Genomic DNA, 13053 nt, shown 5'->3' with positions numbered 1-13053 from the left:
GTGTGTGTGCTACATCTGATAGATGGATTTTATACATATTTTAAATTGATTTGCTTTATTACAACTGCAGGACATTACTTTGGTACAGTGGTTAAAGCAGAAAAATAGGCCTTATCCCATTCCTTCCTTCCCTGTATTGTCATGTTGTATTTTTTTAATTACAAGTGAACCTTACTACTATAATCACAAATTATATGATGTATTTGTATCTGTTCTTTTCAAATAATGCATTCATGTTCAGTAAATGGTAGGGGAAAAATACATTTTTCAGGGTTTGCAGTGAATAAGTCAGAAAGCTCTTGAATAACAAGAAAAAAAATCTTTTCAGTCATTAAAAACTATTGAAATATTTAGAGCTATTTATAAAAAGCCTATTCAAATTTAGTGGTTTAAAATGTCATTAGTGTATCTGATCTCTCTTTGCCTTCATATTTATTAGTGTTGATTTGTGTGATTTGATAGTCTGAAGTGATGTTATGTCAGCTTCTTACACCATTTAATCTAAACTATGTATTTCTGTAGTAAGCACTGTGAGGCAAGCACTGGTTTTAATAGTGGTTGTAATGGACACCATCTGCGTAGAGAAACATCTCATATACAAAGCAAACATCATTTAAACCACAAAAAAATGTGAGATGCAGTACTTTGTTTTTGTGTGTTGTAGCTGTCAGTCATTCGCTGCTATAAACTTAAAATAGCAGTAAAAGATTTTCATAAGATTTTAATTTATAGATAAATAATGAAAATAAAAATATTGTATTACAAATTATTGTGTCTTATTCAAGTTTCATGAATGCCCTTCTTTATATCTGTATTATCACTTTAATTATTTCAACGACTTTAGGTCATTTATAACATTTTTTTTCACCATTTAATGCTGTATAACATTGAAACAATCTTGCTTTTATAAAATATAGCGTCTATATAGAACAAAAAGGATTAGAAAATCAGTGTACATTACTGCTATCATGTCAATTAAGAAACGGATTAATGTTACTACTGAATACATTAGTATGCAGTAAACGTCACTGATTTATGACGTTCGTTTGTGCGCAATTTGCGTCAGGTGCGTAAGAAAACAAAAACTGTAGTGGAATTGTAGAATGTCGCAGACTTTGGACCAGAAGTGTCCAGTGAGCTTTTGAAAAAGCCAGAATTTGGCCAGTTCGTAGTCCAAGAGTTTTAAAAGCACGAACCCGACACAGGAGAGCGCTGCGAGGATTAAATAGCGCAAAGACACCTGGTCTCCAAACGCGCGCTGAGACGCGGCGGCTTGCAGAAGCGCAGCTGCGATATGAACGCCGAGGGCCAAATCAAAGCCGCGGTCGTGCAGCAGCGCCAGAAAGTAGCTCATTACAGAGCACACCTCCACAATCACTGCATAACGCGTGGACCAGCCGTGCGTAATAAACCGACACCACACCGGCACCCAGGCGAATATGGGCAGCGTGATCCACTGGTCCAGGACGCATGGAGCGCGGCGCAGCGTCGCCAGACGCGTCCACTGGACCGGTCCGTATGCGAGGGCCATAAGAGCAAACACGTCCTTCGCGTAATCGGTGCGAGGATCCTTCGTCCTTCTGGTCAGCCAGTAAACACCAACAATAATATAACCCACGTTCACGAGACAGTTAAATGGCATGGCCAGAAAAGCAGGGAGCTGATCCACTCTCTGCTCGGCGTAGTGATCATAGGACATGTCCACCAGCACATTGTCAAAAATGTCAGTATTCGCCAAAGCAATGCAGAGGAAGAAAGGCAGCAAAAAGTGCACGACTGCTGACATTGTCAATAAAACCGTAATTCCAGATCAAATAAAAAAATTCAGAAAAAAAAATACCGAGGAACAAACAACCTTCAGTGTAGTGCGCATGTGCGCAGAAATGAACCAAACATGAAAAAAAAAGAAATTGCTTGATGTAAAGTATGAATTGTTACGTAAATGCTGATTTGAATTCTTTCCTGAAAAAATAAATACATTTTACAGATATTATTTTATTACACCTATTTAAAAAAATCCTCAGGAAACACTGACAAACATAAATATACACAAATATAATTTTGTTTAGTTTATTTTGTTTATACAGTCTTTTATTTTGACACTTATTTTCCGGATGTAACATGTAACCCAAAGCTGAGGTCTGCCGACTAATCAAAACAAAATTCATTTAATTATTGGCACTAAAATGTATACACACTTTTACATGAAAAAGCATGAAAAACTGACAGAAATGCTGCATTCGAGTGAAACAGACTTTTTTTTTGACTTTTTTCGTTTATCTATGCTTATGAAAGCATATTACTGCCACCTAGTGGCCACAAAAGATAAATAAATACGAAAGTGAATAGACAACTGTCAGGGTTATAAGTTAGTGGCGGATAATGACTGGAACACTGAGAAATCAGATCTGAATTAGCAAGCTGTCTCTGTTGGGCTTTTTCAGCAGGACTGGGTATTTAACTGTGCAAACTGTTCTCAGATCTCAGTTATGTTTTCAGGCTGTAATATGCACTGGATGTAATTTTGTATGAGCTCCACTACACAACTGGACTGTGCAATATTTTATTATGCCCAACTCTACAAAATGCATTTAAAAACGGTCTAGCAAATTATGTTATAGTGTGGTTACTGTGTGTGCATATTTTCACTGACATGGTGACTTCAGTGACATGGTGAATAATTTTAATAAAAAAATCATTATGTCTCTACTAATTAACTGATTTATCCTGTTTATAACCCAACAAACTGTAATTTGTTTTGTGTAAAAAGAATGCCATTGGACAGAAAACCTGTATGGGTGGTTTTGAGATCCAGGTGACTTAATAACAGATACGAACTAAGAAGAATGGGAGGAGGTAAACCCAGGGAGTCTGAATAGAAAGTCCTTTAATCAGTAAAGAAGGAAACTGGAAAGAGACAACAAGATTTAGTAAAGCCAGTAAACACAGAAACAACATAAGCGGTAAGAAAGGATTTGTTCATTGTTTTTTCTTTCTCTTTTTTATACTATAGAATCCAATGCATTATACACTAAAAAGTGTCTTAACCTCATTAAAACCAAATCAATAAGCAATAGTTGCTAAAACTAAAAACTAATCAAACTAACAACATTTAAGAGAAGAGGCTTCACTGATCTTTTTGTGCCCTTAAATTCAGATGACTGAAGAAAGACAGGTATCCAACAGCAGCTCTGTGATTCACTCTATGCTGAACAGACTGAAGTCTTCGGAGAGGCTCCAAGGTTCATCTCATGTCACAGCGCAACCCTGTAGATACTCAAAGGAGACAAACCAGGGTAACAGTGTAGTTATTACAGAGTCAGACAAACCGGAGTGGAATTTTGCAGAGTCATATGTTTCAGAATGCTCAGTCAAACCCGAAAGACAGCATGATACTGATGTAGATTCAGAATATTTCACCCAAAGGACCGGATTTCAAGACATTCAAGAATCCAATCCAACTATGAACATATTTCTCAAAAGCAGACCACCTTCTAATTTGATGCACAAATTAATAATAGATACCAGGCAAGATTTACAGCCAAGTGAGAATAATCACTTGTGGGAAAAAGTGAAAGAAGAGCAAACATCACAAGCTGAGTCCCCATTCAGCATTATGAAGGCCCCTTGTGGCCCATTTATTTATGACCAAACAGGATCATCGCTGTCAAAATCAGAACCCAGGTTCGTGGAAGGAACAAGTGAAATAAAGACGCAACCTCGCCAGACTGAGAACACAGTAAGTCTGTGAGTTCACTCTGCAATATAATACTGCACTCATTACAGTCTAAAGAAATCTCATTTAGCTTGGATTTTTTTTTAAGAATTTGGAAAAGCAACAGAACTCTTAATTTCTATGGCTTCTAATCATAAATCATTAATTAGGTTATGTCTGTGGAGAAAGCAGAGCCTCCACCACTCCCTTCTAAACAGCGGAATATCAACAGGATGCCTGTTCAATTACAAAGGCAAGTATCTATATATAAATATATACACACTCTGTTCCAAAGCGGAAACTGATACTTAACCCTATAAGATAAATTATATTATTGAGAATGAGGGAGAACAAAGTGCAGTAGAGCACCGATCTTGTAACACTCATCTGCAGACAATTATGAAATATAGCAAATAAAATGCATACAATAATATACAGAGAGAGACGATGTATATTCAGTCAAAGAATAATTGCAGCTCTAATATTAATTCTCTATGAACAACATGATAGTGAACAGGAGATAGTCTGCTGATTTGTGAAGGTTTAAAACACCTTGCTTTAAAAATGTTTTAATGAAGAATCAGTTAGCATTTATTATAATAATGCAGCATTAATTGTTATTATTTTTTTTGATACATGAAATTAAATAACCTCTTGTTGTCCTGACATGGGAAACAGCCTAGTAAAACTGGCATTAGCTTAACTAGCCATCTAGCTTACCTCGAGTAAATTTACATGCATTTTTAGTCATATACATTACATTCTAAAATCCACATTCACATTCTCAGTGATATGTATAGCATTGGTATATAAGAAGGAAATCCTGTAAAATATACAGTGACTAGCAAAACCAGTTTGTATATTCTTACAGACTCTTAGGGATATTACTAACGTTAGCTAAGCTGCTTTAGCACAAAGGTTCTGAGGGGTTAATCACTAACATTAGCTAAGCTACTTTAGCACACAGGGCCTGAGGGATATGACTAGTATTAGTAAAGCTCATTTAGTACACAGGTTCTGAGGGATATCACTAAGGATAGCTAAGCTACTTAAGCACAGAGGTTCTGAGGGATATCACTAACATCAGCTAAGCTAGTTTAGCACTTAACCTCTGTAGCTAGGATTTGCAGAATAAAATTATTATTATTATTTGGCTAGAAATGCAGAGAACTATTGAATTATAGCAGCTATATCTACAAGAACGTTTGCTGAAATGTTTCTACAATGAAGCAGTTCAGCAAACAGTCAGTCAACATTTCCAGGTATAGATAAACCTAACAATATTCTTTTGAACTATGTAGATGTTGTATCATTAAGGTTACACCTTAAATCACTAGCACTTTGTTTGAATGTGACCAGCTTTATACAACCTGAGATAGCCAAACTGATGAAAGTTTGTTGGAAGATGGAATAAGATTAAAAAAAAAAAAAACATACACCAAAGCAATGGGTTATGAATTGTGTCAAGTAATATGAAAATAAGACATCTTGTAAATCGAACGATCTATGATATCTTTATCCTTCTTTTGTCAATTTTGTTTTATTTTATAAGAGTAAAAGTAAATACATTTCATAACCCACACCAATGTCTTCATCTTAGGCATGACACATTTCCAGTTTGGTAACATTCAAACATTCCTACAAAAGTAGCTGATTCATTACTTTATGCTGATTCAGTGTGTGGTTCCCCAGTGACATTTTAGAATTCAGAGTATTTCAGGAGTGTCACATAACAAACTAGAACCTTTGAACAAACTTGTACAACATTTCTTTACAATTCGTAGTTATCCGCTGGGGTAATGATAGCCCTGGCCTACTTATTAGAAGTGTTTGGTTCAAATTCCAGCACAGTGTCAAAGTTAGGCCCTTAGCCTTGTATCATCACACACCCTGTACTCTAACCCCAGCTTGCTAACAAGCAAGAATTTGGTTGTTATGTAATAATAAAATACCACAGTGCCATTACCACCCCATAGTATGATTTTCCAATAAAAGCAGATCCCAAAGTGTTTTATTCTTCTTATACCACATCAGTGGGTTAACAAAATGTTTTTTTTTTTTTAAAAAAACCCAACAAAATACATCATAGTATTTTATCAATTTATAGTTACGTTTAATATTTTATGCAACACAAATCATTTCTTTCTTTATATGGATTAGAATGAGTATAAATAGTCATTCTGTTATCTCTGATTGCTAGTGACTGTCAGGGGCAGGAGCCTGCATGGAAACAAATCAGACCCCTCCATCAGACCCAAATGCAGGGTTAGGATAACAAAATAGGGATTTATTAAAAATAACAAAATCACAAATACATGGAAACACTATAGAAATCTAGGTGACAGAAATACAAAATAGCAAACACAAAACAGAGAACAAAAAAACAAACAGCAGGAAACAGGAGACAAAACTCACACAAGACAACAGGTATAAATAGGGGAAGTACATGAAACATGAGCAGCAGGTGTGTAGACGGACGGATAAGGATTGGGTGGGGAAAACACAGGTGAGCACACAAAACATAAACAAAAGCACTTAAACAAACCCTGTCGGAACGCACCCTGGTGTTATGACAGGGAATTGTCCAAGCCATCCATGTCATTAACACTGGAGACTCCTTCCAAGAAAGCAAATCATCTAATTACAGAAAACCTCAACCATTACACACACTATTACACTAGGTTTATATGTAGTAACTGCAGTGCAGGTTCCTGTTTCTATTGTTCGAGCTACTGTTATAGAAATTTAATAAACACTTCCTGACTGATCAGAACTAAGAATTCAGCAGTTTTTGCTTATTTTAAATGCTTTCAGACCTTCAGAACACGTTTATTTTTCTTCCTAATTTGTGTCAAAAGTTCTGCTATGATACTTTGTTGTCTGGTATGAAATACCATTTCATGCATCAGTACTGATGTGCTGATTTTCATCTGGTTAACCTTTTTTTTGACTGGAATTTAATCCACAGGCCATGCCCATTAGTACCTTCAATGACTTTTCAGATATTCAGGTTCAGATGTGAGACTTGTCCTTCTCTATTCCCATTAATATGTTCCACCTATCATATCATATTTCAAAGTGCTTTTGTTGCCATTTTAGTTTGTGATAGTATCTACATTTAAAAAGAATGCTATAAAAACTGGATGGCATTTATGTGAGTAACTCAATTTGCAACGCAGTTGGTAATTTAATGTCAGTTTACAAGGTACTTAACCTTTGTTTTGGACAAGCAGCTCCATAGCTGCTTGCTGACATTATACTGAAACTGTCAGATATCAAACTCTAATATATAATATGTTCAAAACAGGACTTTAACATTTAATGATTTCAAATTTGACCTCGGGTCCATGGACTTGCTGGAGGAGATTTGTATAGGGGAAGAATGGGCAAAATTCCTGCCTGTTAAAGATTCCCCACTTGAAACAGATGCCAAAGACTACTCACAGACAGAGGATTCTCATGATTCAGACGATGATATCGGATCTCAGAATGCAGTCATGAAGTCGGAAGCAGGAGACAGAGAGCAGTCAGAGATCACTCCTAGTCCAGCCAGTATTACTGACAGTCAGGTGGACAGGGTAATCCAGGTCAGAGATGAAACATCAGATTCACCCATTTCTGCTCTTCCCAAAACACCAATAAGACATGTTACAGGACCACAAAGGATATCTGACCAGCCAAAATATGAACCATTTAAAGATGATGAAAATGACCTTGTGGTAACATATGTCTATGATAAAAACTGCCTGATGAAGGACATGCCACTTGATTTGTCTGTTGTCAAGGTGAGGCACAGTGTAAATAGCTAAACATTTTCATGGTTTAAAATTCAAACAATTATTGTAATTTAATGTAATTATTGCAATTATAGGAATGTTCCTCACTAATCATCCCCTCTTTTGTCTTTTACAAAGTCTTCAGGAGTACTTGATAATTCTGCTCTGAAGAGTCGAATCCAATTGAGCTAAAAAAGAAAACATCGACCACCAGGAAAGAGAAAAAAGGGTGACAAACTCAGAACTATAAATTAGTAGATGTGATATGCATCAATGTGTGTGTGTGTGTGTGTGTGTGTGTGTGTGACTAGAGCTTGGCATAATTGAACACTCTAATGAATTTCTTTCTCTGCAGAGTCTTTTCAATCCCCTCCTTCTTTACATGCTTCTTTCTTTGCCTCCTGCAAATTTTACACTTTACCATGTTCAGAATACAGTGATTCCCTGACAAATGATTATTCCCAAATAGCTGTACGTGGTAATGAGAAGGTGAGTGCATCCAGATCTTACCAGACTGTCTCTAATAAATAAAGAAGCTCAACTGGACCAGGTGCATCACTGATAAATAATAATAATGTAATAATAATAATAATAATAAAAATAAAAATAATAATATTAATAATAATAATAATAATAATAATAATAATAATAACAATAATAATAATAATAATAATAATAATAATAATAATAATAATAATAATAATAATTATTAACTTTTCCTAAAGGTACTTCTCCAAAGGATATCAGAAACGGCAGAATTTAACAGCAATGAAAATGACAGTGCAGAAGGGTTTGTGCTTTATAAAAATAATCAGCTATCAAACAAAGCAAAGTTGATGGATGAGCCCCTTGATTTTTCTGCTGTCAGGGTGAGGAGTAAATTTTGTTGGAATGTCTCTTCATTTGCCTGCACGATAACGTTTATATGTGATGGGAATAGGTTGTATAGATTTATGAGAAAATTGACGATACCAGATATTCACTAATTAGCAACATTTATCATGGGAAGATCCAAATCACAGTAGTAACACAGTGTAGGAAATACACTATCATATGTATTTCTTTTTCTATTTTACAGTCTTTAGGTGTGCTAGATAACTCTGCTCTGAAGGATCGAATCCAGTTGAGCAAAAAAAGAAAACATCGACCACCGTCGAGAAGTGAGTTTAGAACAAAATAGTAAAAAGCAATGGGGTAAAATGTTTTAATAAAGAGGGAACCTGATTGCAAAATGACCAATTAAATAAAATTCTCACTCTCTACATATTTCAGAAAATATCAAAATTAAGTTCCCCATTCTAAACATTATTCGCCAACGCAATACTACTACAGAGTCTTTTCAGCCTTGCCCTTCTTCATATGCTTCTGTCTTCACCTCCTCTGCACTTCATAATGATTCCAGCAATTCCCAATCACCTATTCCTGGTAATGAGAAGGTCAGTGTATTAAGATTTCATCAACCTGGCAACTTGGATATGAAAGAAATTATTTGTCCCTAAATTTAAACCAAGGTTACTGTGAATTCCCAGAGACTATTAAATTTCCAAAATGATTAAATTCCCAGTGACTATAAAGTCTGAGAATTTCCCTCTCTAACATGCATTTTTTTACAGATAATCAACTGATTATCAAATGACTATAGTCAGTATATTATAACGTGATCAGATATTCATAATTAGTCTTGTATTTCTTCCTGTTCCTGACTCTGCAGCCAAAGACAAAGAACAAACTCTTGAAACCCAAGCTATGGAAGATAAAGAGGTAATTCAGAGAATGTAACAGGAACCAGACTCAAGCAGGTCCTCCCATACAGTACATGTGACCTGGAAAGGAACTGAAACCTACAGCTATATAAATACTGTGAATATATCTATATATATTTTTTATAAGCTGCTTATGAATAAACTAAATTAGTGAACTATTTTGGCCAAAATGTAGTTGCATAGCTAAGAAATAGCTGGTGTATGAAGAGGGTAGGCTAATAATTGGCCGCTTGTTAGCTGCTAACAATTAAGTTAAGTTTACAGAATAGCTACTTGCTTAGTTGCATTTATATAAATGATCACACACTTGGCTGATTTGGCTCAGTAAGTCATTTAAACATAAAGAATTTTAAAAAATGCGGAATAAGTAAAACAAATCTATTAAAAAATCAGCTTTAGCTTATTTTAATGCAAATGCTATCAGACTTTTAGAACATTGCAAAAATGTTATATTACATAAATCAACTCTTCTGTTAACAAACATTGTTTGTCTGGCCGTTGCATGCATCAGTGCTGATGTGCTGATTTTCATCTGGTTTATCCTTTTAATTTTGACTGAAATTAAATCCACAATTAAGAAGGCATTTTCTTCATAACAATCCCCGCTAATATTTAATTCTGGCTTCAACCTCTGTGCGACATGACTGAGACTGTTTTATGTCTTTTGTAAACTTCCATTTTATTTGTATAGCAATTTTGATGAGACAGTGTCACAAAGTATTTTCAGAAATCCAGATATACAAGATTATGATCCATAATTAAAAAACTGAGGTGACAATGACAAGGAAAATTCCTGAGACTTCATGAGGAAGTAACCTAGAGAGGAACTAGACTCTAGTTTGTGTGACACTGGATAATATATGAGAAAGTATTCATTACAGTATACAGTTGTAGAAGAGTTCTTACATACACTTCTCCATATTTAAACAAAACAGAAACTACAAAGAGATACTGGACTACTGGAACTGGCTTCAAGAAAGTGTGTAGTTATTGTATTTATGCATGCATGTTGCACAAGTCCAAACTATCACCAATATGTCATGGTCATTAACTACTTTTGTGGTAAAGAGGATATTGTGTAAGCTCCTTTTTTGACCAAGCTGTTTCTTTAAATGCAGAATATGATCAAGATACGATCCATAATATGAAACGAGTGTAATAATATGTACAGTAAACATGTATATAATATATTACTCAACAAACAATGGCGGTTTATTATCTAAAGACTATCAGCTCTATTTTGTGGTATACCCAATCATTCTTGATCAAATTTCGATGCACAACATATTTTTGTTTAATATTTTATTGGAATTGTTCAGAAGATAAAAAATTATTTACTGGACATGTGCCATATATTTATATGTAGAGTACAACTTTTGCATCCCAATCAGGAAGAAATTCAATTTCTTTCTCACAGCTACTGAGAGTAAAATGCATTTGCATTGAGAATGACAAAATCCTTGAGGACAACTGAATGAATTCTTCTCTTTTTAAATATCCTCAACTAATTTTAGGACAAAACATTTAAAATAAATCTGTGGTACTTTTTCATGCTACCAATATAGTCTATGTAGTAAAGTTATAATGCAGCTACTAAAATCTCACGGATAAATTTTTGTCACCCATCATTCCACATGCAGCACCGTAGGAGTTATTTATGATCACTTCCATAACTCATGTATCTGGAAACCAATAGGAGGCTAGTTGTTGGATTTCTCCGTTACAATGTTGAGACACTGCAGCAGCAATGCACATAACATGAATGACATTTCTGTTTGCACTGCTAGCTGTTGGGACGAGAGCAACGGGAAAGCTTAAGGAAAACGTGCTCATCTACACTCTTAAGAGCAAATGGAATGAATGTCATGTACAACAATAGTTACAAATATCACTTGGTTTGACATTGTACAGCCTCAGAATTACTTTGCATAGCTGACAGGAAGGCAATGGCAACTGTACTGCAATGTGGTGAGAAGAAAAGCATCTCAGATGCATCCCATAACATTTTGAAACTTGAGATGGATGGGCTTGGAACAGCAGAAGACCATATCAGATTTCATTCCTCTCAGCCAAAATCAGGAATCACGTTACAGCCACCATAGACTCCCCATTTTCCAATCTGCAACTGTCTGGTTTGTGTCCACAGGAGCCTCAGATTACTGTTCTCGGCTGAGGAATGGTCTCTCTCATGCTGCTGTTTTCATAGTCCAGCTGGTCAAAGGATCGATGTGTCGTACATTTTAAAATGCTTTCCAGCTCACTACAGATGTAAACAGTGGTTTATTCAGTTTATTACCGAATCCTGTCAGCTTGAACCAGTCAAGACATTCTAATATGTCTCTCTTTCCAGGCTTAGAACTACCATTATATATAAACTCTGGTAACTGTTGTACATGAAAAAATCCCAAGAGATGAGTTCTTTCTGAATTACAAAAAACTTAATTATATTTGTTTTATTTAATACAAGGATACCTTTACATGTATATGAGTACACTTATTTATGAAATGTCACTGCTTTGACTCATTTCTGTTGCTTTGATATATTTACTAGTGCAGATTATTCAGATTACACATACTATAATTTACACAAGTGGTCGATCACATATACTAAAACATCCAACTTTTAAACCACTGTCTTATTGCAAGTTGGATTTACAGCATTGAATTCCCACAGCTTACTAAGGTGTTTTACAATTTCTCAGTATTTCCCAAGATTCATATCCTTCAAGTACATTCTTTGAGCCATCTCTTTTTTGGTCTCCAGCAGATCCATATCATAGTGGAACTAAGTTTTCTGGGATTAGGATAAGACTTTCCAAAATGTGTTCATCTTAAAATGATTTATTTAATTGATTTAGAAAATATAGTGGAAATGATTGAATAGTGACATTAAACTTAACAAAAAAGACCACATGATTAAAAGCACATGATATTTTTTGCCATGACAAGCAGAAATACAGATTCAAATTGGCCTAAACACATTTGTGTAAGAATCTGAGCCACAATTATGTTTTCCTCTAAATTTTTCCAATGTGCTCAAAAGTCCTACTATTTTATGTAACAGTATGATTTATTTATACACATGCAATAGAAATTATTGATTAAAGAAAGTACCTAAAATGAGAGTTAAAACAATTTAACTCAGTATCAATAATACTTATGTTAACAGACTTTAATTAATTAATAACTCATAATTAATCAAGGCTTGAACTCTGTTTCAAATATTATTAAAGATTGTATTAGCATTATATCTATCACTAAATCGTTAAATAGTGGTACTACTTACTGTATGTAATTGTGGATATTCAAACGTCTACTCACAGTGCTACTTTATGCTTTAAGTTACTTTGGTCTTCTATTGCTATAGGCCTGAAAATGACCATGCAGATATTACATCTGACACTGAAGCGTTTAAATACAAGGTATCCAAAAAGTAATAGGGCAATTACCAGAACGAGCAGCAGTTACAAAATTTTAGTATTGTTGAATCTCATTGATGTTGAATTTTTAATTCTTATTAGTCAGAAGGTTTTGATTAATGTTCTTTAACAGCCGCTATTTTTTTGATAGTATCAACATACACAGTGGACCCCCCCCCTCCCCCCAAATGGACTTAAAAATGTGTGTAATAGTAGTCACCAGTGGCAGTCTCTAGTCAGATGTAAAGCTGTGACTTTATATTTTCCTCAGATATCAGAGGGAGAGTGCTAATGTAAGTGACAGCAGGAGAAATTATGTCATTTTCTAATTAAAAGAAATTTTAGTGTTGGTAAATTTCATTACTGATTATTTTCCTATG

General features: G+C 34.9%; 2 protein-coding genes across 3 annotated transcripts; one reads left to right on the top strand and one right to left on the bottom strand.

Moving 5' to 3' along the window:
* Positions 1 to 134: 134 nt before the first annotated feature.
* tmem187 (transmembrane protein 187) lies at positions 135 to 1872 on the bottom strand. The gene has a single exon (XM_060872972.1). The coding sequence runs from the start codon at positions 1784 to 1786 to the stop codon at positions 1034 to 1036; it is 753 nt and encodes a 250-aa protein (XP_060728955.1). The 5' UTR covers positions 1787 to 1872; the 3' UTR covers positions 135 to 1033.
* A 991-nt stretch (positions 1873 to 2863) lies between these two features.
* si:dkey-9i23.6 (uncharacterized) lies at positions 2864 to 10341 on the top strand. 2 transcript variants are annotated; one of them, XM_060872965.1, is made up of 10 exons: positions 2864 to 2963; positions 3158 to 3739; positions 3886 to 3968; positions 7023 to 7500; positions 7630 to 7720; positions 7847 to 7980; positions 8217 to 8360; positions 8570 to 8651; positions 8764 to 8927; positions 9203 to 10341. In XM_060872965.1, the coding sequence occupies exons 2-5, from the start codon at positions 3158 to 3160 to the stop codon at positions 7681 to 7683; spliced, it is 1197 nt and encodes a 398-aa protein (XP_060728948.1). In that variant the 5' UTR covers positions 2864 to 2963; the 3' UTR covers positions 7684 to 7720; positions 7847 to 7980; positions 8217 to 8360; positions 8570 to 8651; positions 8764 to 8927; positions 9203 to 10341. The 2 variants fall into 2 exon arrangements, with proteins under 2 accessions (XP_060728948.1, XP_060728946.1); XM_060872963.1 differs by having other exon boundaries at positions 7630 to 7980.
* The last annotated feature ends 2712 nt before the right edge of the window (positions 10342 to 13053 follow it).

Source organism: Tachysurus vachellii, chromosome 6, assembly GCF_030014155.1.
Source record: "Tachysurus vachellii isolate PV-2020 chromosome 6, HZAU_Pvac_v1, whole genome shotgun sequence".
Taxonomy (NCBI): domain Eukaryota; kingdom Metazoa; phylum Chordata; class Actinopteri; order Siluriformes; family Bagridae; genus Tachysurus; species Tachysurus vachellii.
This window is presented reverse-complemented; position numbering and strand designations above follow the sequence as displayed.

Excerpts from the sequence above, each read along its gene's own strand:
- tmem187 (XM_060872972.1), bottom strand. The coding sequence starts at position 1,786 with ATGTCAGCAGTCGTGCACTTTTTGCTGCCTTTCTTCCTCTGCATTGCT.
- si:dkey-9i23.6 (XM_060872965.1), top strand. The coding sequence starts at position 3,158 with ATGACTGAAGAAAGACAGGTATCCAACAGCAGCTCTGTGATTCACTCT. Across the intron at positions 3,740-3,885 it reads CTCGCCAGACTGAGAACACA|GTTATGTCTGTGGAGAAAGC; the intron begins GTAAGTCTGTGA and ends ATCATTAATTAG. Across the intron at positions 7,501-7,629 it reads TTGATTTGTCTGTTGTCAAG|TCTTCAGGAGTACTTGATAA; the intron begins GTGAGGCACAGT and ends TCTTTTACAAAG.